The following is a 26,412-nucleotide window of genomic DNA, read 5'->3' on the forward strand; positions in this document are numbered from 1 at the left end:
TCTTTGTTGCATCCTTCTTGTACTCTTCATCACGAGATTGTCTTTCGAGTCGTGTATTTTTTGGGGGTCTCCTTTATGTTGCAGTATTGTCACTTGTTGCTGACAGCCATAGAAGAAAAGTCTGTCGAATGTCAGTTTGTGCTTTGGACGTGCTGCTCGTAGTCAGACTGAACAGGGATCAGTTTTAGCCGCGTGATGCCTATGCTTTTGGAATATGCACCTCCTTCGGCATCTTACCAAGCTACATGTATTTATTCTGCTCTCTTTTTGTTGGGTGAGTGTCCTCATACTGTTTGATCTTTTACCTTACCATTGATGTTTACCAGAGTTGTTTGTTTGATGCACTGATGGGTTTTCAGCTACACTCACAGCCAGGCTCTGGTTTAAATTATAACTTTAAAATAAGATTCCCCATTAGCTATTGGATGAAATCTTCAATGCAGATATTCAACCTCACTGGTCCTAATCATGTTAGTAATGTCTAACAGTAGCTTAGTGCAGTTTGGATGCTGTGTAAAATGTAAATAAAAACACAGTTATATGGTATACAAATGACAAAACCATAAATCTACTTTCAAAAATTTTTGCAAAGACAACATATCAAATTGCTCCATCAAAAAAAGGACGCTCACTTTAAAATTGATGCCAGCAATGTGACCGTACAGGAAACATTGCTGATTTGATATTAAAGCATTTCTGATTTGCTGAGAAGTGACGATGTAAACCTGAGCATGTCTTAAAGAACTAACTCAAAATAACTCCCACACAGAGCCTTATATTTAACACACCATGACCTTTTAAAGACACCATCATCAAAGGTTTTCACCTCTTTATAATAATTTAACTTAAAGTAAAACTAAATGGTCGTCTCCTGGCCTCTAATGTCACCACCTCCTGGTTGCTAGTGTAGCTGAAAATCCACTTTTTTTTATGCTCAGTGTTGAACCTGACTGTGTTACTGTTTTCACTGTTCCTTACTCACTGCTGTCAGACTTTAATTGTTCAGTTTTGGTAGATATAGTACTGTACAAATGAAAATTGTGCCCCAATTTCTCCCTTCAGTTTAGTATTTCAGTGCTATTTATGTTTCGTTGAAAAGAAAGAACCCTAAAGACTGGTCAGAGACAGAGAGCAGAAAGAGGTGATAAACTCTGACACTCGAGGTTAAAGGAGGCCTTACGCTGTCTCTGCTGAGGAGATAATACAAAAAGTTTTTATTGGAACAATCATGTTTAGCAAAGTTGCTACCACTGGAAACAAAAAGAGGTTTTGATGGATCTGAATGTAATGAAGCAATCTTTTGAATTTGAAGACATACCCATAAATATTTTTTATATACAAACCATGTGTCTGTGTGTTATTGTGATGAGAATGTAGGTTTCACAGCTGCCGTGCCACAAACTACAAGCTCCCATTAGTCTGAGGGAAACTGTAACAAAGAAGAAGCTCTGTTTGAGTTGTCAATCATCTATGATTCGCTGGCAAGGACCACACAAAAAAACATTGTGTTTAGACAGTTTGTCAGGTCTGATCTACAGTGGGGAAAATAAGTACTGAACGTATCAACTTTTTTCTCATCACATGTATTTCCAACACTACAATTCAAATGACATTTCTACCAGACATTGATATTAACTCAAATAAGCCACACATGAAAATAAATCACAACGTTCAGGTCCATGAATAATGATTATGTGGAATTAAGTACGATAACGCAGGAAAAAAGTATTGAACACACCATGGAAAGGCTGTATACTTTGGCAAGGAAATGCACCATACCACCTGAAATCAGTCAGTAATTATTACTTGAACTTCCAATTAGTGCAAACCAACATCAGCTGGGCTAGAGCAAATTGATGGTCCTATAAAAAAGGTTGTTTTTTCACCAAGCAGTTAAATACCACACACCTCATGATGGGTAAAGGCAAAGAGCTCTCTGAAGACATTCACAACCTGGCTGTTGCTCAGCATCAGAATGGAAGTGGTTACAGACTTATATCAAAGCACCTGAATATTCCCGTCAGCACAGTTGGGGCCATTATTCACAAGTGGAAGAAGCACCACCTTACCATCAACAGGCCACGCACAGGAGCTCCTTGCAAGACTTCTGACCAGGGAGTCAGAAAGATAGTCAGAAGAGTAATCAACAAGCCAAGGACCACCCTGAAAGTGCTCCAGAAAGACTTGGAGGCAGCAGGTACAATTGTTACAGAGAAAACAATAGGCAATGCAGTCCTCCACCGCCATGGCCTCTATGGACGCTCAGCCCGCAAGACTCCATTCCTCAAGAAAAGGCATGTTGAAGCTTGTTTAAAGTTTGCTGAACAGCATCTTAACAAGCCTGTAGAATACTGGGAGAATGTTGTCCGGTCAGATGAGACCAAAATTGAACTTTTCAGCTGTCATACTACATACCATGTTTGGAGGAGAAATGGCACTGCACATCACCCAGAAAACACTACACCAACAGTGAAGTTTGGAGGAGGAAGCATCGTGGCATGGGGTTGTTTCTCATCTCATGGTATTGGCAAACTTCATATTGACGGAGCAATGAATGGAGCCATGTTTGGGGAAATTGTTGATCTGAATCTGCTGCCATCCACCAGGATGATGAAGATGAGACGTGGCTGGACCTTCCAGCAGGACAACGATCCAAAACACACGGCAAAGTTGACTCTCAAATGGTTTCAAAAAAAGAAAATCAATCTGTTAGAATGGCCTAGTCAATCACCTGACTGGGCAACATCAGAATATAATACAGTGTTATGGACTGGAGTTTTTTTTCCAAATTTTCTTTTAGACAAAACTGTTTGTACTGTTTGTTATAAAAACTTAAAGATGACTGTTGAAGAATGTGAAAAGTGCGATATCTTGACTCCTGTGTTGTCTCTCAGAAATGTAGCTTTATTAGTTTTAAACCAGGTGTCAGCTCTTTTAAATTGTTGTGTTGCAACTTTTTCTCACTGCTGCTCACTGCTTATTTTCTCTTTTTGAGACTGTTGTCTGTGAACACATCCCACTGGATCAGCAGTTTGTGAAATACTAAGACCAACAACCATGCCACATTTGACGTCTCTCAAATCACCTTTCTTCCCCATTCTGATGCTCAGGTTGAACTTCAGCAGCTCGCCCTCACCAGTTCTACATAGTTAAATGCACTGAGTTGCTGCAATGTGATTGGCTGATTAGAAACTTGTGTTAAGATCAGTCAAACAGGCAAATATCTGCTGAGTGGATTTTGAATAATTTAAACAATTACAGTCCTAAAGTGTAATGGCAAATCATATCATTGTTTGACTATTCAGAGAGCTGCATTTCTATACAGTTTGTACTGTATTGTACACAGTATTGTATCAAACACCCTTCTGACCCAAGACCAGTCTTGCTCCTGGTGCTTGCTACCTGAGTGAAAGCTCGCTAGGACATTTTCGAAATTTCACAGTGGAGCTCTGGAAATGGGTCAGTCTATTTTTCCAATGCCTCTAACATTGTAAACTGCTTAAAATATTATATGTGGCAATTGAGCGTAAGAACAATTGATCCTTCCTTTGGATGCATTAATATAGGTTTTTGTTTTCAGCAGAGATAAACACAGATCTCTGAGTTTTATTTCTTCTCTCTACTAAAATTCGTCAGCCGTGTGGTGTTGTCAAAGAGGCTTCGACGAACAGTAAATCCTTTCATTACTGGTCGGCCCAACCTGGAAGCTAAGAAGTAGCAATTCCAAAAAAAGTAGGGACGTTGGGTAAAAAGTAAGTATGGCTGTGTGTTATTGTGATGAGAATTTGGGTAAGTTTAACAGCTGCAGTCCCCAAAACTACAAGCTCCCATTGGTTCCAAGGAAACTATCACAAAGAAGAAGCTCTGTTTGAGTTGGTCGATCATTAACAATTAAACAAATATGAGCTCACCTTGTTTGGAAACATTTATTATCAAGAAAATGTTACCACACCACATCAATCATTAACAAACTTTATAATGCAACAAACTTTTTTATTGTAGTGCCAAAGCAAACCCAGTTCACCCGTGTCATGTGACTCACTGATAAACCCAACTCCAACAGGAACAAACTACTGCTACTGGATCTACTTCTTGGGATGGGGATTGCCTTTAAAGGGTTTTCCAGATGCAGGATGGCCTTTAGGTTTGTCTTTCTTCGCAGAGTCAGACCCTTTGGCACTTGGTTTACCTCCACCAGAGGCACCAGGAGGCTTTGTCTCGTGTCCTGAGAGAGAATACAAAAAAGGTCTCAGCAGATCACCTGGAGTTTGAGAGTAGTACCAACTGCCAAAAACATCTGTACGCAGAAATCTGTGTGCTCTTTTTAAACTGAAGTAAATATCTGGTTCTGCAATAATTTCTGTGTGTTCAAATCAAACTGGAGGAGCTCCAGGTTTCAGACATCTTTGCACACAGTTCAGGTTTGCAGGTAGGAGAGGAGGCTGTGAGGTGGTGTTTTTGGGAGATGCCCTGTATGCTTTAATTTTCCAGTGAAATGACTGCGACACAGGTATCCAGCCAACATGCCTAGAGCTCACGCACAAACACAGAAACAAACTGCACAAAAAACAGTTTGAGAAACTTTAGCTCAACAACTTTCTTAATTTTCAGATGTTTGATTTTGTCAACAAACATAATCTGAAAGACACAAAACCTAAATCATAAAGCTCTGAAACAATGGTAGAAAGCCTGCTTCATCTCTTTCAAAGAAGCTATGAGGAGGATCTTCTGTAATTGCACTCCCTCGCCACTCTCTGCACACTGTGGTAAATTACTTTTAGTGAGGTGTGTGTTTGTTTTGAAATTAAATGGAGATCGGATCGAAACAAATTTTCTTTGTTCAAGACAACTTTTTCCTGGATACAGCACGCCGAGGTAAGGTATTTATCAGTACAGTTGCCCAGTGATAAGGTTTGAAACATGACATCAAGCAAACGTAGCAGCTGTAGGGATGGGTACCAAATTAGGTATTTTTATAGGTACAGACAGAATCCTGTCAAAAGTACCTAGTATTCACATAAAACCAAAAGGTACCATGATTAGATACCTAAATGCATCCTAATGACTTGAAGGAGTAGCAGAGTAGGAGATTTTCTATGCTGGACATGAGCACGGCATTACAAGGTTATTAAACCAGTTAAACAATTTGTTATCAAACAAATGATATTTTTTACCACATAGACACAAAAAAGTACCAAAAATTGGTACCGTTGAGTACCAATGCCGATTGCCAGGTACCTGGCATTGGTACCGTATCGTTTCAATTGTGAAAGGTACCCATCCCTAAACAGCCAGCTAAATGTAGCGCTATTATCAGCCCGGTACTCCAACGTATCTTTAGGCTAACATGACAAACTGTCAGTTTGAAAATAGTCTAGTAGCTGTCTAGATCTAGCACAGCTGGTAGTCCAGTGCTCTAAGACATGTCTGTAATGTGTAACGTTAGTAAATCCTGGTTCTGTCCTGCCAGTCATCTACCAATCAGAGCTAACGTAACTTCACTCTTCATTTTATTGATAGACTCTCAAGTTTGAACAGACCACTAATTAGCCTTTAGCTCAGGCTGCATCACTCTCCTGTTTATCTTTCTCCTGCCCTTCTGTCCTATTTGTCTGACAGTCAGGCTCCTGTGTCCACCATCACTACAGAATTGTATCTCTTCTCTCTTCTAAACTTCGTCAGCCGGCTTGGTGTTGTCATAAGCCGCGTTTCCAACAACCAGTCAGGGTCGGTTCGTCTCGGTACGGTGCGCTTTTAGCGGCGTTTCCACTGACTCATCCCGGGACGGATCCCTAAAAACCGAGACGAGCCGTCCCACTTTTTTGGGACCCTTTCGTATGGGTGCCAGACTCAACCGATCCGCTATCCGGAGGTGGAGCTACAACACTGCAGACGGTTGATTGGTCAAAAGAATCGTCACTTACCCCGACAGTGGCTGCATTTCTCCTGGCGGCACACAGACTTCTCTGAAACAAAGCTTGATTGCACTTTGTAACAGAGAGTTACATGTTAATCACAGAGAGGACGAAATTCTGCATGTCTTCCATCCGTGCTCTTTGTTTACTGTGTCGCGTTTTCTTCTTTGTAGGATTTAATAACGGGGTAAGCTGCTACGGTGTCGGGCTATTATCTACCAGCTGCGGCTTCCGGCATCCGGCTTAAACGCCGCCCACCACGAGAGGGCACAGTTTGCTGTGGAAACGCAAACGGGATCAGACTTAACTGTCCCAAACCGTACTGAACCGACCCGGACTGCTTGGTGGAAACGCAGCTTTAGACACCTAGATGTGCCGTAAATCAATCCATTACTGGTTGGCCCGACCTGGAAGCTAAGAAGTAGCAATTTAAAATGGTGGTGAGAAAAAGTGTGGATTATGATTCAGGCATATATCTAGAAGGGAGCCTTTTCAAGATCACGTTCAGTCTCCTCACAGCCATTTTAAGTATCTATCTTCTTTTCCTGTGTAAATGAATACCATAGATGGTACGCTAGGTGAGATTTCACAGCAATATTCCAGGGAAATGGTATGTACAAGAACAAAAAAGTCAGCATATAATGCTTCAGAATACGAGAATAGGAGGGTAAATTACTCACTGTGAGGCGGCTTGTGGCTAGAATCACTTTTCATGTCTGCAGGGGGAAAAATTGAAAAGGGGACATTTAAAACAGGAGGGAACTATGAGCATACACTCACCAACTATTTTATCAGGCACACCGTGCTATCAGAGAAACCCTGTCTATTTGATTCAACAAGGTGCTGGAAAACTTCCTCAGAGATTTAGCTCCAAATTGACACGATAACATCACAGTGATCGTACATTCTGACGGCTGATAAGATATTTGTGTTAACAAGCAGTGGAGCAGGTGTACCTGATAAAGTGGCCAGTGAGTGTACATCCTAATGCAGGATGTAAACAGAATATTTAATCTGCAAAACATTTACACATCAGAACATTGCATGTTTGAAAGCATACAGATTTTAATGGACTAGCAGGGCAGCAAAGATGAACATCTCAAAACCCTGAAAAGCAAAAGAGAAGCACCCCTATGTGCAGTTAACACATCTGTACCTTTCGAGTTTTGGCTGCTGTTGCTCTCTTTTGCAGCTTTCTTCACAGGTGCTTTATGAACAGGCTTGCAGACGGGGGTTTTCCCTTTTACAACGGATGAAATTTTCTTTGCAGTTTTTTTTGTGGCTGTCTGGGGATCTGAAGTTGAAGAATTGGCATGTTTGGCTAAATAGGGTAGATATTGTTATTTCTTGAGTGTGTGGGTGCCACTGGCTTGTTGATTAATTTGATAAATTCATAATTAATCTTTTAGATGAATTATTTAATAATTTCAGGGTTAAATATGATTCAGGTCCAGAATTTTCCCCCGATTCCCCTTTGAATTTCTTTGCATGCTGTTGTAATCAATCAGTTAATGTTTAACCCCAGTTTGGTAAATAGTTGGGATGCTATGTTAAATGTTACATTTAAATAGAAACAGGATTTGAGGGTTCATTAGGCACACAGTGTTTTTGTACTTTCAATGCCCCCTCTGCTCTGGTGAACTGGTGAAGAACGCTCCAAGAGCTTCGCTGGTTTAGAGAGCTGTTCATCGTGATGTCACAACTGCTCTTTAAAAGTTGAATAACAAAGTTAAACATAAAAAAATAGAATAAAATAACCCAACATAATGAGAACTGGCTATGAGACAGATGCTACATTTGATAAAAAAAAAAAACGAGATGTGCATAAAGCAGCAGGGTTTATGACCTATACTGCAGCTGGCCAGCAGAGGGAGCTCTGAATCGTTTGACCTCACTCATAAAACATCGACTCCACTGTAAGTCTGTGTGTGAGACGTGTTGCTGCTATGAAATTTAATGTCAGTGTATATCTTTATACCACTTTTTTTCCATAAATTTTCACTTCCATTTTTTGTTTTTGCTCCGTTTTCAAATAAACTAATAGTTTGAATTTTATTCAAACTAAAGTATCCCAACTACTTTTGGAACTGGGGTGGTATCAATCTAATACCACATGTTTAACTGTACCTTACTACTTACTTGGTTTTGGTCCTGGTTTGAAATGAGGCCCCCTGTTGGGGCCTGAAGATGGTGTGTACGGGGGTGTATCCCAGCCAGGATGTGGAATGTAAACAGGCACGTGAACTGGCTGGAAGACGGTCTTGATGGTTGGAGGACCTGGACTGTGGGACCTTGGTGGTCTGCTCTGCACTTGAGGATCTGGTAGTTTGAGGTGTAAAAGGAGAAACTGAAGCAATCAAATCTTTCAAACAGGTTCACATTAAAAAATGCTTGAACAACTTAAGAATAATGTTTCTTCTCCACCAAAACATGCAGATGAAAAATATAAAAACTTTTAATTTTTGGATTCATATCAGAATGTATAATCATCCAAACATTATTACCTCTGCCAAGGAGGTTGTGTTTTTGGGAGAGTTTGTCTCTAACAAATGGATCTTGACTTTTTTAAAAAGGATTCTTTATCATTGTGAGATAGGACCGTTTTCACCACGCGTATATAACTCCACCATAAATGGTCGGATTGCTTTGCAAAACAATACAAGACAAGGTCACCATAATTTCTGACAGATGTAAAAGCACGATCCAGATCCTGGTAATATTCTGGATACTAAGATCCTGAATATGAAATATGAACTGGGTCATCATAATTTTCAACACTGTCAGGAAACAAATTATCATACAAACCTACTACTAACACCAAATTGTAGCAGACAGTCTGCTGAAAGGGAGTATAACATTAAAGTCGGACCAAAGCGTTGTGTAACATTCACAATATGCTTAATGGAGGTCGTCTGCGTTCTCCGAGTGATTTTCTAGTACTCATTGTACTCTACTTCTGCTACCCTCTTCACTGCACACAGTGTAAAAACCCCAGCTCAAGCTTCGAGCCGTCACCGGAGCTGAATGCATCAGGCCAAAAACAAAAGAAATCAGTTTAGACTGAAGAAAGCTTCTTGAAGCTCATGTTGCAGGAGAAAGATACACAAAGTTATCACAGCACTCATGATATTTCTGTTAAATAACTCTTCACAAACACACTGTATCAACCACAAAGCCTCTCTGACCTTGACACTCTGGTCATTGTCTCTTTAAAAGGATCCAAACTAAGTGCTCTTTGGACAACCCTGATCCTAATCTTTTACAACCCACTGATACATCTCTTCTTCAGCTTTTAAATACTCTTGATATGAACATACCTGGTTCAGGTGGGGCACTTGCAGTCTTTTCAGGTCCTGAGAAGGGCTCAGATTTTTCACCTGTGAACAGTCATAGAAGTTTCTTGTTATTGTTGTTGTTGTTTTCATCTTAAGTAAGTGCGTTTATGTATTTCACATTAGTCCAGTCACCTGGTTTGAGTGTCTGGAGCCTGTCCTCTGCAGGCTGCTTGAGGAGCTCTGTCAGGTGGTCCTTCAGGGCAGCAGCACAGGCCTGAGTTGAAGTCACCTTTTTGGTGTCCAGGCTGACCCGCGGAGGGTAAGGGTCAAAATTTACAACCTTTGGCAAATAAAATGAGGTCTAAGAGGAAAAAGGAATGAGATGAGTTTAACTAGGCATGGCACTTGTATATGTTGAGTTTAGTGCATTTAATGCCACAACTTTTGAAAACTGTTAAAATAGTCAGAACAGATGTTTTTAAAACTGCTTTTACAATCTGAGCAACAATCCAAACCCAAATCATCTCATAGGGAAGAGGACTGGAGCTGCAGATTTCAGATCTAGAGCAGATATATCAATTTTTGTGTCACTGCTTCTTGGCTATGACTCAACACAGCTGCCTTACTTTGAGCCTGATAGACAAGCACCCAGCATTTAGTCCAAGTTCACAGACCCTTTGTCTCCAGGCTTACCAACAAATCCCCCCTTCACCCTGAATTATTGCCCCACCTGGAGAAAGGCCAGGCTCTGGGACTGACTCAGCAGACTGTTGATAGCTTCACTTGCTTTTCTCATCTTCACTGCGTTCTCTGTGAACCGTCCCATGAAGTCCTGAAGTTTTTTCTGACAGACCTCCTGCTCACGGTCCACTTCATTTTGAGCCTCGCGTTCCTCTGCCGCCAACATCTCCTGCATCTGTCGATACATGCCTGCTAATGCTGTTTTCTTTATGGCTGATGTATCCTGGCCCAGGACCAAGCAGGAGACAAAAAGACAGTCATTCCTCTACATGTTCCCCTCTGAGTGAAATAGAGTGATTTGTGTTAAACCCTATTCATAAATTAAAACGTTGCAGTGACTGAGTACCTTCAGCTTGTTCTGCATGTCCTTCATTTGAACCAGGACCATCTCAGTCTTGTTGATCTTGGTTTCCAGCAGACCCAGTTTGTCTCTGAAGTCAGTCTGTAAGGGCCAATTTTAGAGTAGAAAAATATTTAATGAAATATATATTTTTTGACACTAGCAAATAAGCACTAATACTGTTTGTACCACAGACTGTATAAGCAGGGACATGTTCTCCATAATGTCGAGGTCTCTGAGGGGCTATTTTAAAACCAATGGATCAGAGGTGCCACACAGGAGACGGTCTCAGCCTGGGTTTTACTTGACAAGACACAGCTAACACTTTCAGTGTACCCACCTGTCATTCAAGCCTAGCGTAGCTTTAACTGTACAAAACTCAAAACCCTTTTATTTAAAATAACAAAAACAAACAAATAAACAAAAAAAACTCACCCCGGTTTAGTTATGGGTTAATGGAGTGAACTATCCAGACTGAAGAATTTTTAACCCAGGGTGTCAAACATGTATTTTTGCTCTTTATCAAGTATAATCAACAAGCCAACAAACCACAATTAATTGCTGCAACAGTATACTTCAATCTTCAATAACATTCAGTAGTAGTGCTGAAAAATCACAAGAGCTAAGTCTTAGACCTACTGGCTAATTGTACCCCTGAGGGCAAAGAGGAGAAGGGTCAGATTAAGGCCTAAGTGTTCCCTGAACAGATGAGTTTTCAGACATCTCCTAAAAGTAGAAAGGGACTCTGTGGATCGTATAGAGTTAGGTAATTCATTCCACCATTTGGGCACAACAGAGAAGAAGAGTCTGTCTAGTGATTTGGGGCCGCGTTGAGCTGGGAGCACCAGGCGTCTTTCACAAGCAGAGCATAGTGGGCGAGTGGGAGTGTAGACCTGGATGAGGGACCCCAGGTAGGAAGGAACTGTTCGTGTCAGTGTTTTGTAAGCCAGGAGAAGAGCTTTGAATTTGATTGGAGCTACTACTGGAAGCCAGTGAAGCGAGATTAACGGGTGACATGTGCTGTTTTGGGCTGGTCAAAGACCAGACTGCTGCTGCATTCTGGGTAATCTGCAGAGGTTTAAATGTACACACACAGAGGTCTGCTAGGAGGGAGTTGCAGTAGTCGATGCGTGATATCACAAAGGCCTGTACCAGAAGCTGTGTGGCCTGTTGTCAGGTAGGGTCTGATCCTCCTGATATTATAGAGGGCATATTTTATATAGGGCAATTTTTACCTAAATAACACCAGTTTGACAGATGGTAAACAACTCTCAGCTCTGTGTGAAATCAGTGAGTGGGTGGAAGGCATCAACAAGTGAACAGGTATCCAGAGGACAGTGGATGACTCCAGTGTTTACAACACAGAAGGGTTCAAAACACACGTCACTTGGTGCTTATAACTATTATTATCTGATTACATTATGACTAGATTGATATGGGTCAATAAATCAGACACTATGACAAAGACGAGCAGACTGCTGAGTCTGAGACCTTGGTCATAATGAATGAGCCCGAAAACTACAGCAGGACAGAGAACTGCATCAGATATATCATAAAAGTAATGATTTAGTATGCCCGCTTGGACGACTTCAGCTTGGCTTCCAGCACCACTGTCAGGAACCTGGGAGTTCTTTTTGATCAGGACCTGTCCTTTAACTCTCACATCCAACAGGTCTCAAGGATAGCATTTTTTCATCTTTTTAATATCAAGAGGTTTAGACACTGCTTATTGAGAAACTAGTCCATGCTTTCATTTCTAGGCTGGACTACTGTAACTCGCTTCTATCCGGCTGTCCTAATAAGTCTATTAGGACTCTTCAGCTGGTTCAGAACACTGCAGCTCAGGTACTGACTTGGACTGGGAGGAGAGAGCACATCTCTCCAGTGTTAGCGTCTCTACACTGGTTACCTATAAAATCTAGGATAGAGTTTAAAATTCTTCTTCTGACTCACAAAGCGCTTAATAGCATCGGGCCATTGTATCTTAAAGACTTGATCGGTCTGTATTATCCATCTAGGTCATTGCATTCCCAACATGCAGGTCTGCTCGTTGTACCTAGGGTCTCTAAAAGTAGTCTGGGAGGTCGAGCCTTTAGTTATCAGGCTCCTCTTCTTTGGAATAACTTACCGGTTGAGGTCTGGGGAGCAGACACGGTCTGAACCTTTAAGAGTAGACTCAAAACTTTCCTTTTTGATAAAGCTTACAGTTAGAGCTGGATCAGGTCTGAACCAGCTCTTAGTCATGCTGCTATAGGTTTAGACTGCCGGGGGGAAGTGACACACAGGGCTCCCGTTTCCCTCCCTGGGTGTGTGTGTCTCCCTCTCTCTGTCATCCCTCCTTTTCTCTCTATACTTCTCTCTCCTCTATCTGTCTCTCTCTAACCCAGACGGTCTTCTGAGATGTCTGTCTAACATGAGTCTAGTTCTGTCCGAGGTTTCTGCCTGTTAAAGGGAAGTTTTTTCTTGCCATTGTAACTTGCTAAATGCTGCAAAGACCTGTACTCATGGTGGGTTAAGATGTGATAACACTCCTTTTCTTGTTTTGATGTTGGGTTTCTGCTTATAAAATTTTATTTTAACAGGGCCATGACCTGTTAATGTTTTTGGAAAGTGTCTTGAGATAACGTTTGTTGTGATTTGGCGCTATACAGATAAAGACTGACTGATTGATTGATTGATTGATATTAAGATAAGCATAGTTGATAGTCTGATCATATACCATAGTTTCACAGTGAATGTGTTTTCATCCACGCTTATTCTTTATTCTCCATATTGGGTCTTTAGGTTTGTATTTGGTCATCACCTCAGCTCCAGACCAACTTTTTCATTAACTAGTAACAAAGTAAAAACTGGATTTGGAACATTAGCGGTAAATATCAAACTTATTAACAGTCAAACCTGGTTGATTAAAAAAAACCAACTCCTCCATCTTATTCATTCAACACTTTTTAAAACAGGTCTTTAAAGTGCTTTGACAGACCAAGCAAAAGCAGGAACTCAAGAGGTCACCAGAACAGAACAGTCAGTATAACCAGAGGGAAGTCTAGAAACCCAAACACACACACAAACACACACACACAAAATGTCAACATGAATAAATGCAAATTAAAGGAATGATGGCCATAAAACAGGCAGGTCTCAAATGGCAACTAGGTCATAAAAGCAAACAAGCCAGAACAGATGAGGAAACATCAAAACAGATGAATTAAAGAGCAAATAATCAAAAACATGTAAATACAGATAATTTGAGGGATAGCTGAAACGTGACTGAAAAAAAGAAATGCAGAGTCGGTGAAAAAGACTTCAGTCACGAAGGGTCACGATAGTTGGAGAAGGAGTTATTTAAAGGCTGTGTGGCTCAGAGTTTGATTTAGTGTTAGCTGTCAATCAAAACATGTATTGCTTGCTATGTTTTAAATTCAGAAGTGACAGTCTTTATGTGTTATAATGGGGATAGCACATATGTAAGGGATGTTTTGTGTCTGATTGGTTGAAGGACCAATGTAGCCAAAGATCTGTCTTATCTGTGTCTTATTTGGTGTCAATCCCTCAGAGCTCTTGGGTTTTTAAGATACAACTGTGTGCGTGATGGTAAGTTTTGGAAAATTTCCCAAACACACCTCTTTCTGGCTCCTCTGCTCCTCCGGGGAAATGAAGGGGCAGCCCTTGTGGACCTGCTGGAGGCACAGGCTGCAGATCGAACGCTGGTGCTCGCTGCAGAAGAACTCTTTTAGCTTGTTGTGGTCGGGACAGATTTTCTCTGACAGCTCACCCAGCTCACAAAGCTGATGGACGCTGAATTTGGGGTTCTCCCGGTGAGGCCGGAGGTGCTCCTCACAGAAAGAGGCCATACAGGTGAGGCAGGTCTTGGATGCTTCTGCCTCCATACAGGTGTCACAGAGTATGATTTCATCTTTCTTTTCTTCTTGGGCTTCCTCCTCCTCCTTGTCATCCTCATTATTGTTGGACCTCAGGTTGAAGGTCTTCACCACAGTGCTGAGGACCGTGTTCTTCTTCAGCTCTGGTTTGGTGGGGAAGAGGGTCCGACACTGGGGACAGCTGTATGAGTCCTTCCAATGGGCTTGCAGGCAGTCCTGACAGAAGTTGTGTCCGCAGGGGAGGGTCACCGGACAGTCAAAGGTGCTCAGACAGATGCTGCAGGTGAGCTCTTCCTCCAGGCTCATGAGAGAAAACTGACTCTGCTCCACATCGGCCATGATGGGTGCAGTGAGGCTGCGAGGGAGAAACGAAACCTAACCAGTCAGGAGCGTGAAAACCACATTAACCAAATAAGTTTCACCTTTTTGTAGGACTGTGAAGGGAAAAAGAACTATAGAAATCTGAGAAATTAAAGGATTAATTATATAAACAAAGATTTATTTTACTTCTTACTTGTAGCTTATTTACAGCATTTTTCAACTCTTAAAACAGTCAGTTTATAATCACCTGCGCTTTCTGCCTGTCTATACAGGACCTATCTGCTCGATGCTCTGAAAAGCTGGAGAAAATAAATCTTTACTCTCACTTACCTTTACTGTAGCTACTGCAGGTCAGGAGAAAAGCGATCTGTGTGATCCACTCGTGACTGAAACACAGTTCCCTTTCCCTTTCTCTCTCTCTGGGTGTGTGTGTGTGTGTGTGTGTGTGTGTGTGTGTGTGTGTGTGTGTGTGTGTGTGTGTGTGTGTGTGTGTTTTCTCTCTCTCTCTCTCCCTCTCTCTCTGCGCCTGCGCTTGTGTGTTCATGTGCACAAATTTCTCAACCAAGTGGCAGCATACTGCATTAGCTCCCAGCTCAGCTCACATATTTATTTCCTCTGCCAACTAAAGCTTATTTTTCATCGTTTTCTCACCTGATAGGAAGCATGGTGTTGTTCTGATCACTTTAAGTGTTACAGAGTAATTGTGCACCACCAATATTTTCCGTGTCAGAGGCAGGACTTGTGTCTAAATGGACTCCTTCTTAGCTTATTTCTTTGTGATGTTAAAAGTCATTATTTATGTCTTGTTGATGCTCATTAGAGAGCCATTGCTGTTTCTTCAATCATGTGCTCCTGGGCTTACACCTACTATACTAATTACACATCTGTGTTATTGTAACCTCTGCATTTACCCTCATGGCATAAAGACAGTGAGGCTGATTGCTGCAGATGTTATAGTAACCCTATAAAATCTAGTAAAAGACTGGGGTATCCCATCAGTGCTGCCCATAAAGTGGCCCTTACATGAATAAGCCTGAGAAGTGGGACAGCCTCTGCATGGATGCTGGGCCACTGCAAAATTTCTGAAATTTAATCATGTGTTTTTGTATTATTTTCAATAAAAATGTCCTTCAAGGCTTAATCATATACTGTATATATAGTGGACAACGTGGCTCCGCCATTTATCATTATACGGTTTTGAAGCCAAAATTCCCCTGTCACAGGCACAGCCATTGTAGCAGTTGTGGAGCCAGTGTCTGAGCAGTAGAGACTGTGAGGGATTCTGGGAGAATCTGAGTGAAGCCAGGTGACAACAATACAAGGCAGCCAAATAATATCTTCAAATCACCACAATAATAGGAGGTCAGAAACATTTCTACAAGGTGTATTAATTTTTTAAAGTTTGACCACAGCTCATCTGGAATGACTGGAAAGCCTGATTTTTTGACCTATGCTGCAGCCAGCCACCAGGGGGAGCAGTTTTTGTGGGGACCTCACTTTGAGCCCAGAAAGATACCGTCCATTTTTTTTTTACAGTCTATGGGCTTAATATGAGCCAGATTCACCTGACCAGGCCAGAAAAATGTCATACTTCAAGTTATTTAAAGATAAGAATGTGGCCTGAATTGCTTGTAAAGTGTAAACATATCTGCCACTGGGATAAAAAGAATGGAAAAAAAAAGTTTCTTATTTATTTCAAGAAACTTAGCAAATAAGACACAAGACGTGTTTCTGGTCTTGTCGGTTGAATACGGTTCATATCATTAATAATAAGACGATATTTACTAAAAATAAGACAGGAACACTTGCATGTATTTTAAGGTTTTGCAGTGTTTGAACAAGCAGTTTTTGACATTGCAGAGAAATACCTGCCACAAAATCCTGTAGTGTTCCCCTGGATGATCCTCTTTGGTATGAGAGGTCAATAGCTAGACATATCAGATACACAAGTGCTTTATTTGGCCAGTTGCTGGGGCTGTGAATGTCAATTCATGTCAATTTACAAAAACGCAGATTGAGTGCCCTATCACAACCAATGTACAGCCACAACGGAAGTCAAAAGAGGCTAGTTTCCCAAAAGCCACAGAAAATGTGTGAAAATAAGTAAGTCTCACCTTGTGATCACCTTTGTTGTACTTGTATTACTATATTTACAGGTAATGTGTCATCTTAAACAGTTATGCCATAATGTTGGCATTATAGCTGTATTTGTCATAGCTTTTGCATTCGTGTTGTCACGGTTGTCAATTTTGCAAATCGTCTGACACCTACCAGCCAACCAACACGCAATGGAACGGAGCCGTTGAGAAGGGTCCAGCTGCAGCCTCCCAGGCCGCAGTCTCACGGTGCTCAGTCGCACATGCGCAGTGTAATACAGAATAGCTTGCCTTGGAAAAAACGAACGTATGTCACATGTATACTTTTTTTTTTATGTAAACGTTGGATAATTTTACATCAAAATTACCATGTTGAAAATGAACAGTGAAGAGAATTGTGTAATGTTAATGTTAAGCAATGACGATTCTGTTAAACTAACGTTAATTGATTACACTATCGTAACTTATTCGAACGACACCAACACGAAACTGTGAGACTGAGTTAAATGTACTTTTTTTTAATTAAGTGGAGACATTGCTTGAATTAACATGCCCCTATATATTAATTTGTCATTCATAGTTAATTTTAAAACTATCATGCAAATTCAGTAATTAAATCTGGTGCATGCATTTCTAAAGAGAAAAATCAATGTTAATTAGCCTATATCATTGCTTAACTGGTGGGTGGGTGGCAGGTGAGGGGGAATAAAAAATATTATTGAAAACAGAGTTTGTGAGTTTGATGAGGAACCCTAGACCTACATAGGTCATACATCTGTCTGTTAGTGCGTGAATGTTAAGATTTTTTATAAAAATATTTTAGTTTTAATATGTGTCATTAGGAGTTAACACATAGCGGAAAAGGCAAACCGGAAGTTGGTCTTCTTCGTCTATTTTTTCACTTTTTCAGCTGTACGTCACCATGCAGGAACTCAGGCGCCCCTTAGAGCCAATAATACCAGATCTCAATGAAACACAAATGAAATTTCCACTCAACCAGATTTTGTAGACGTTATGCTGTTGACATGTATTATGCACGTTTCAAATGAAACGGTAATTCATGCTAGAAACAAAACAGAAAACAAAAATTTAAACCAGAAATACAACAAAAAATGGTTAAGAAACACAACCAGTGGTAAAGCGCCAGTCTGAATACCGTTAACCATAAACAGGAAAATAAAAACATATTTTGTCATGGAGCCCCGAATAAAATCTCTAATATGTCAAACTTTCAGTTTAATGAGAGCACCGTAGCGCCAAAAAAAGTCAAAAAGAACACAAATGATATTTTAACTTTTCTTTTTCTTGTGTTGTTATGTGTATATTTTTCTGCATCTTTGTTGGATGATTGCTGTATCATAGCCCCAGGCTGCAACTATGTGTATATTGTTAATTGTACTTTGGTAAAACTGAAAAAAAAAAAAGACTCCAAAAACACAAGAATCTTCAGTACTGTAATAACTTTAATTGCACATTCTTACTTAAAAAACAAACAAACAAACAAACAAACAAAAAAATCAAAGAAGACCAACTTCTGGTTTGCCTTTTCCGCTATGTGTTGACGATATGGCGCTCAGTTCCTGTTTGATTTTAGCATGTCTCATTATGAGACATTATGAGACAGACTTTTTTTTTTTGCTAATTATTATTGCATAAATATTGCGCCGCAAACGTCTCCAATGGGTTCGGTTTTGGGAAACACAGCCGAGAGCTGAAAGACAACTACAATTCACTAGGTGGCGCTGTTGCGAGAAAACAGCAGCCGTAAGACTGCGGGCGTGAGACTGCGGCCTGCAGGGATACTGCTGGATATTATTGGAGCCGTTGGCAAAGTAGCAACTATGAAGGTGAATTTAAGCAACTACATAAAACTGAACATTACAGAGTGTACATAGCAGAAAAGAGCAGTTATTATCGCATGTTCAAATATATCTGTTAATTAATTTGTTAAATCAAATTAAAACACTGCTCCTGTGTGGAACGTGTTGAAAGAGTAAAAGTAAAAGACCTCACCTGCGAGAAGAAACAGCCAGTTCATTTCCCATCCCACCACGCGAACGTACGGAGAAAACAAAGAACAAAACTACCCGGCTCCAGGTTGCTTTTCTGTGACTCACCTAAATGCCGACAGGCTAATGGGATACCCCAATAGGTGTTAACAATGAGCTTAGCCTCTTACATGCAGCAGAAGAGTTTGAATCCTAATTTTACTCACAGCTCACGGCGACAGCAAACAAAACAACAAGTCTGTTAAAACAACCGGACTAAAAGACGTTCACAAATGTGCCACTTACCAGTCTCAGCTCAGAGCAAGCCTGCCTCACATTGCTTCGCTGATGTTTGATTCACCGCTGCTGGGCCAGCCTACGTAGATCATGTGACTTTGTTCCTATGGTCTCAGAAGGACAGTTTCATGACAGCATTAAGGATGTCAAAGTAGATTCGTCACTTTCTCCTTGTGGCTCTGGATTTCAGGATTTCTGTTTTGTAACTCGTTTCTTTTGTCTACATTTGATTATTTCCTTTTTGCTATCAAGACTTAACCCTGACAGTCCTGTTGCAGCCATAGACAGTAAATGGACGTCTTTGTGACGTCACTCGTCTGTTTCTGAAACGGAATTTTGAAGCAAGTCCTTGGCAGTTGACATATTGGAAATGGGTCGGGGTTTGAGTACAGCACAACCAGTTATGGGTGCCTGCATGTCCAACCGATGAAGTGTGCTTCTGATTGGGCGAACTCCTGTCTCTAATAGGCTATCTTATAAACTGCTGAGTTGAAAAAAAAAAAAAAAACACCCTATACAGTGTGTGCAGCTATTTAGGTTATTCAAGGCTGTTAACATGGTAATTTCTACTGTTAATTTTTTTTTTTGGACTAAAGGGCCCCTGATTATCTGACTGATGGGCCTTCTGAGAACAGTAGAGAACCCCTTCCACATTGCCTTCTATTTTCTAAGGTTAGCCACATTCACCTGACACAGGCTGCTTGTAGCTTTCTGTACTCCTCAGTGTGGTCCATTTCCTTGGTTAGAAATCAAAATTAATACTTTGACAAAAGGCTGTTTTAAAGCCAGTCAGCCAAATAAAACAAATGACAAAAAAAAATCAAATGACAGAAATTTCTTTTATTTGCAATCAAAAAATTAAACAAAGTCTGAACAAGCACACAATAGTGAAGCAATGATCCTTACAATCTTAAGACAATCATGTATGCTTTGTGAAATCATCAAGAGAAACAAAACAGTACATTTTACAGATTCAGACTTTATATGAAGTCAACTTCTTAATGCAGTGAGGTTACAAAGCTATTGTTCACCGACTGTCGACTAACATGTTTGTTTTTAATGTCAGTCCATTCTAGCAAACGTATCCAAATGCTGGGGTGAACTTTGTTTCAGAGCACAAGTTCTGTGAAACTGCACACCGTACATTTCCTGACCAGCCTTTTGAGAACAGCCTGGTCTGTTGGTTTGATACTCCTACCTTAGATACACGTGAAAAAAACTACTCTTATGTTTCTTTTGGGCAAACCACACCAGCACAGCATACCCAGTTTAAACCTGCTGATGGACCATTGCCGCCACTCATCCCTTTCCTGATAGCTTCACGTCCATGTTCAGACATCATGTGAAGTTATGTGAAAAGAGAGAGGGATGGATGTAAAGAGAGAACTATTCACTTATCTTCATGACTGATACTTTTAGTGGAATACCAATTACCAACCATGCCAGAGACAACAAACCTCTCTCGTTAAGACTTGGAGATGACAGGTGAATTAACCGCACTGTGCTTCTGGTTGGTAGAGAGCCACCTGCTGTCTGTAGGTGACCTGTAACCAGACAATCTATGTCTGAAATTCTAAGGAAACTTTCCTCTGCTGGACAGCTCATCATTAGGTCAGTCAGATCATACTTTAAGATATAATGCAGCATTTAACTGATCAAGGCCATGAGCTCTAGCTCAGTGTTTATTACACCACACTTAATCCCTAATAAAGAGCAAAGGGTGAAGTCTGACCACCATGATCATATTTGATCAGGCTGTTCTCACATCTAATGTCTACATTTCAAGATCCAGATGTCCAGACTGCTATCATGTTAAGCAGATGGCAGTACGCACTGAGTCACTGCTGTCGTAACGGTTGCTATACAAGATTGCAGAACACTAAATGTTTTCTAGATGAATCCATACTGGAGGAACTAGCACACACATGCTGTAGAGTGAATATACAGTGTGTCCCATCCCTGGACAACAGGCTGAGTGCTACAGACAGTATGTCTCACTTTAAAAAGTAACATCCGATACTTTTAAAAGAAGCACGCCTTGTCCTTTAAACGACTCAACGCCATGTCTTTTAAAAGAACAATCATCTCGAAACATTTTTTTTTAATCTGGATTTGAAAATTCATCATGAAGTAATTTTTACTGCATGGGTACGTGACGTACGTTCCTTTGGTTGCTGACCTTAAATACAGGATTGCTAATCCTGTGGTTCAGTAGCAACCTTCACTATCACTGTCACCCTGACCACACTCAGAGGCTGTATATAGCTTCAAGCGTAGTTAGTTAGATGGCTCTTTTTCCATCCTGGATATATTCCTCAGTGGAAAAGAATAATCACCACACCACTTTTATATTTTTTGATTTTGAGCAAACAAAACTTCTGAGCTGTTCATCCAAACCGCAGACTTTCCACCCAAAAAACACCACCCCTGCTTGTATATCTGGTCAGCCCCCTTGATGTTTAAATGTACTGTTCTATCGTCAGCATCTCACATCAAGAGTTCACAGCAGAGCACTAGAAAGAGGAGTGTAACCTGTTCTATCATCCTAAACCAAGCATTCTCACACATCAATTTCCAACCACTAGCTTTTTAATTTAAAGTGCAAAGGGAGAGTACAGGTTAGCCACCACCTCGAGCATGGTTAGTAAAACCTGTAGACATTAATACCCTAAACTTCTATTATAACTGTGTATTTTTCATCAGAGAATATGATTCGATCATTACACCGGATGGATAAATGATTTCTCTTACAGACATGTAACTGGCCCTCTGCAGCCAGTAAATTATCTTCCCCTTAATTACTGATATAAAAAGGGTCTGGCTGTGCCTGTCTGGGCCCATGTGTGTGTTCCTCATTACTGAAGCTTGCACAGAGAAATGGACGAGCCACTTGAGAAAATCCAGAAAGCTGGGTAAACAGCTTCAGCAAAGGGGAACACAAAGGAGTGGAAGGGATACGCTCGGTCTGCAACGTTATAGAAGGTGGCGACCCCGTTCTCACAATCCAGCAGCACACCTACACGCTTTGAGTTGGGATTTTCCAGCACAGTCTCGCTGCTGTTGTACCACGCTGACAGCTTGACGTTGAACCACTCGACACACCAGGACTGGGCGTTGCGGCCCAGTCGGCTGGTGGGACCTTTGCGGTCAATGCTGTTGTAAGCCAGCCCGATGCCAATGAAGTTGTTGCTGCTCATCTTGACCTCCCAGTAGTGGCGCCCTCTGGTGAAGCCTTTAGAGGCGAGCACCTGGGAGCAGACAGCAAAGCGCTGAGGGCAGTCCGTGTACTCTGCATGTTCATCTGACACAGAAGCCACAGTGAAGTCCTCTTTCAGTGCGATGCGTTTGTGGGCAGTCCTTGGGTCAAAAGTGAGCACAGTGCCATCTGGAAGGGAGAGGAAAACAGGGTTATTATTAGGGCTGCAACTGATGATTATTTCTGATGATGACTGATCCATCGATTATATTTTTGATTTGTCTATTAACCAGGATTATCTTATGTTAGTACCTTGTTTGAACTCTGTTTTACATTGGTGTCTAAAGAGTGCACACCTGCAAAATTTAAACAGTGTAACTCAGCCAACAGTGATGCACGTTGACATCATTCCTCCTTCCTTTTAACGTCAAACAGATGACTCAGCAAATGACAAACCAAGGGGCCGTTTACATGACAACGGTTTTGGGGTGAAAAGTTTTGTTGCCTTTCAGCCTTGGGTTTACATGGAAGCGGCATTTCAGCTAAACTACAACGCAAACTTTTGATAACAGCCTCCAGAGTGGGATTCTGAAACGCTGCCATCACCGTTGCCGTGTAAACAGTAAGCCAGCAACAACAGGACAACAGTACCGTTGTCACGATCGGCGCAAACTACCATGCTGCGCTCGTGCTGCTCAATCTGCTGAATATGCTGACCGTCTTCCTACAAAATGTGCATCTGTTGCTCCACTTTTGCTCTTAGTATTCCCCAATACACCAGATGATCAGCTCAACTCTACTTCAGTGGAGACCTACCAAAAGCTGCTTCTGGACAAGACAGTTATAGCACCACCTGCAGGCCTGGCAAGCTTACTACAGTGCTTCCGTGTAAACGCAGATTTTTTTTTCACTGTGATTCAGCATTTTCAGATGTGTAAACATGGCCTAAATAATGTGACAAATAATAGTGTTGTACAAACAAGACTCAGTAATGGGGGTCCAACAGATTAATGTTTATTAATAATCGTCCGATGTCTAAAACTAGAAGTGGTTAATAACTGAACCTAAAAAATCTGAGGTATTTTCCCGTTGGGCTCCATATTTCCTGTTCTATATGAAAGCTTTAACAGTGCAATCATTTTTTGTTAGTTAATAAACTTTAAAGTCTGATGGGCCGATACACTTTTTTACATTACGATCCGATCTATTAAAGTTTAATTGTGCTGATACCCGATCCATACCGTTACAGTAGGCTACATAGTAAAACATAAAACAAACAAAACATTCTCAATTTCAAGCCATTTGTTAAAAAGTGTTGCAACAACCTGAGTGCGATATGTAATGGTGTGGTATGTATGGATGCGCCAATCCAACTTTTCTGGTTCCGATACCGATGCCTGGACTTTGGGTATCAGTCCATACCGATACTAATCCAATACTAGTTTTAAATAATAACCTGCAAACCCTACTGTGGGATAAGATTAGTAATGTTTTGGGTAAAAGGCAAAAAATGAGTAGATGGAAAAACCGAAGTCAGTATTTATTTAAACTATAAAATATTCAAATGTTAAGCACTATTTTGGTAAAAACAGTGCTTCAGAATGTAAAGAAATTCTATTCAAATGTAAACTTTTATACCCTGTGGACTGGTAATGCAGCAAAAAAAGTGCATCAGAGGTAACATTTTAAATCAAGTAGCCAAGAGCACTAGTGAAAAAAGGCATGGAGCTGTTCGGTGCATACCTAGTTTGCAGTATTCCCAGAGAGGAAACTTTAATAAGTCAGTGTTGCATATTAGGAAGATTAAAAATGTTTCCTACAGGCCCTCATATTTGTGACCAACATCTGTTGAATGCGCTTTCCTAGTTTTCATTGCATTTACTCCCCAGTTAGGTTCTTTTCTCCGATTGGTCAGCTCTGTGTCATGGTAGCAGGTAACGAGGAAGTACAGTAGTTGTTATTCCAGTGCAGTGTGAGCTCAATGAGCTCCATCAGATAAACGTCCTCTGTCAGCGCTATGTGCAGTCAGGGCCGCAGAGATGTTTCCTCGTTAATATTACCCATGTATGCATTTAGCAATATTTTTCCATAAAAGTGTCCAATAACACTTCTACTCATGTAGGGAACTGAAGTTACAGGTGAGCATTTGATGATGACAACAATAATAATACAATGCACCCACTATTAAAATGTACAGCTGATGTAATCGCTGACATTGACTAATCACTGCAGCCCTTGTTGTAATCATTCTTGTTATTTTATGGTGAGGAAAATATACTTTAAACACTTACATTTAAGAAGTTCACTTCTCTTTTCAGCAGATGTTATGTTCGGGCCAACTCCTGCACTTTCTACAACAGAGGGAGAAAAAAACAGACTCAGTGGAAAGTTTTAAAACAGTTATTACTCAACTAGAACTGACAGTCTATCTACAGATTTTAGGATTTTTTGAGCACCCTGCGTGGCTTTTCCTTGATAAAACTTGATTCAGCTTCAGTTCAGTGAGAAGGCAACGTAATGAGAGATGAAACCAGGGAGGATGCAGCTGGAGCAAAAACAGACTTCTGGACATGTGTGGCCCTGTTTTCCTGTTTTAGTTTTTTCATTGCCTCTTGTTACAGTGTAAGCTTGATAGTGCTATGAAGCCCAACAGGTAAAAACCTATTGAATTAATTGTAAGTGGTGTCTACCTTGTTTCTACTGGGACTCACCAGCAGTTGTCTTTCCTTTCCCGTCTAAATCCAGCAGGTTTTCCATGGAGCGTGCCTGGTTTTTCTTTTCCATTTTTTCCTCTGTGGACTTAGGAGGTTTTTTTGTGTTCTCTAGAGAAATCAAAAAATCATTCAGTTAATGAGAGTTTTCACTCAGTCAAGGTAGTTACACATACACTTCTCACAAATTTTAGACTTGTGATGTCTAGATACCAAGTTTAACTTAATGGTACAGGTGGAACATTACAGATACCAAGTACTTATCGTACATCAAGTGAATCGCAGAATTTCTATCCTAAATAATTAATCAGTTTGTATCCCATTTAAACTTTTGATTTTTAGATGAATTATCAGATGAACACCTTAGATCCAAGCCATAGCTCTCAGTTTGCTGCACTTGTTTGCTCAGCTTAAGGTGGAAGTCGTAGCTTTAACTCAACATACTCCACTTACAATAGACTCACAGTGTAAATTACTTTTAATTTTTCACTTAAGCTGTCTTGGGGTTTGTTATTTTGATGTTATGTTATTACGTTGTTTACCTTCAGGGCAGCAGCAGCTTTACTACTGAGTGCCAAAAAGGGTAGCGAGGGAATGAGAATAAAATCAAGCACTGCATTCATTTGATACCCTAATGTCATTGTTTCAATGCATTAGTACCATAGACTGAATAATATATGGAAAGTGTCAGTGACATCACCCAACTAAGTAGAGTCCTTGGCCTTGGGAAGAGGGCACCTTCTGCATTTCTTTCTTATTATTGCACACGCACCTTGAGCTCTATTAGATCCCTAAACATGCTCAAAAACTCACAAAAATTGGCACACACCCCACAATTGCAAAAGTTTTCATATGATAGCAAACATAACCCCCAACATCCCATAATATGCCTTCTAGCGCCACCTAGGCACTCAAAAACACACTAAACAGCCCTAGCGGGCAGTAGGAGAAATCAAACCAACGCCACGTCTCATTGAGATGCACAAAAAAGGGTAAAGGTAGTTTCTGCCTATCTTGAACAGGAAGCTGGCAATTTTCCTTTCAAAATAAGATTTCGCTGCATTTTTACCCTTTCTGCAAATAGATCTCTTCTGGAGCCATAAGTGGTAACGGTTTGGAATTCGCTCGCATGACAGACTAGACCCTTTTCTACAAAATTTCTCATGGAAGTTGTCATTCCAGACCCAGTTTTCAAATGACAAGCCTTCAAAGTCGGCGAACCTCAAAGAAGCCCTCTTAGCTCCCACCATGTAAACCCAGGGATGTCAAACTCGTGCCATGGAGGGCCAAGAGGCTGCAGGTTATCCTTCCGACCAAGAACTCCACCAGCTGATTTCACTGATTTCCTCACCTTCAAGCAGAGAGCAGGGACTAATCAATGAAACCAGCAGGTAGAGTTTTTGGTTGGAAAGAAAACCTGCAGCCTCTTGGCCCTCCATGGCACGAATTTGACATCCCTGATGTAAACAGATCGTACAGCTTTAAAAATGTCATGAATGGATTCCTGACAACATTTCCTACAGAAATATCATACTTTTACACAGATTAGTTCAACGTTCTGGCCTATATGACGAGTTGATTGTAAACTTTTGTGAGTTTGAATCCTCCCTCTACTGCAGCAGCCCCGAGGACCCATCTAACACTGCTTTCAGCT

The 26,412-nt window shown here is 40.8% G+C and overlaps 2 protein-coding genes across 5 annotated transcripts in view; both read right to left on the minus strand.

The window, feature by feature from the left end:
* Positions 1–3,906: 3,906 nt before the first annotated feature.
* LOC141807731 (E3 ubiquitin/ISG15 ligase TRIM25-like) lies at positions 3,907–18,967 on the minus strand. 4 transcript variants are annotated; one of them, XM_074693913.1, is made up of 9 exons: positions 18,580–18,679; positions 13,892–14,504; positions 10,278–10,373; positions 9,921–10,154; positions 9,383–9,551; positions 9,233–9,292; positions 8,055–8,234; positions 6,596–6,631; positions 3,907–4,225 (listed from the first exon to the last, which is right to left on the minus strand). In XM_074693913.1, the coding sequence occupies exons 1-9, from the start codon at positions 18,609–18,611 to the stop codon at positions 4,086–4,088; spliced, it is 1,560 nt and encodes a 519-aa protein (XP_074550014.1). In that variant the 5' UTR covers positions 18,612–18,679; the 3' UTR covers positions 3,907–4,085. The 4 variants fall into 4 exon arrangements, with proteins under 4 accessions (XP_074550014.1, XP_074550024.1, XP_074550033.1 ...); XM_074693923.1 differs by lacking the exon at positions 18,580–18,679 and adding an exon at positions 18,861–18,967 and having other exon boundaries at positions 3,908–4,225; XM_074693932.1 differs by lacking the exon at positions 18,580–18,679 and adding an exon at positions 18,782–18,853 and having other exon boundaries at positions 3,908–4,225.
* A 2,256-nt stretch (positions 18,968–21,223) lies between these two features.
* LOC141809839 (E3 ubiquitin/ISG15 ligase TRIM25-like) overlaps positions 21,224–26,412 on the minus strand; it is a 50,579-nt gene continuing 45,390 nt past the window's right edge. The window contains exons 11-13 of the mRNA XM_074697048.1: positions 24,759–24,869; positions 24,339–24,398; positions 21,224–22,236 (exon numbers count right to left, since the gene is read on the minus strand). Coding sequence (XP_074553149.1) covers positions 21,707–22,236; positions 24,339–24,398; positions 24,759–24,869 — 701 coding nt within the window. The 3' untranslated portion in view covers positions 21,224–21,706. The remainder of the gene's footprint in view (positions 22,237–24,338; positions 24,399–24,758; positions 24,870–26,412) is intronic.

This window comes from Halichoeres trimaculatus, unplaced genomic scaffold (assembly GCF_033239565.1).
Source record: "Halichoeres trimaculatus isolate MK-OKI-2021-1 unplaced genomic scaffold, fHalTri1.1 fHalTri1_scaffold_2, whole genome shotgun sequence".
In the NCBI taxonomy this organism is placed as follows: Eukaryota; Metazoa; Chordata; class Actinopteri; order Labriformes; family Labridae; genus Halichoeres; species Halichoeres trimaculatus.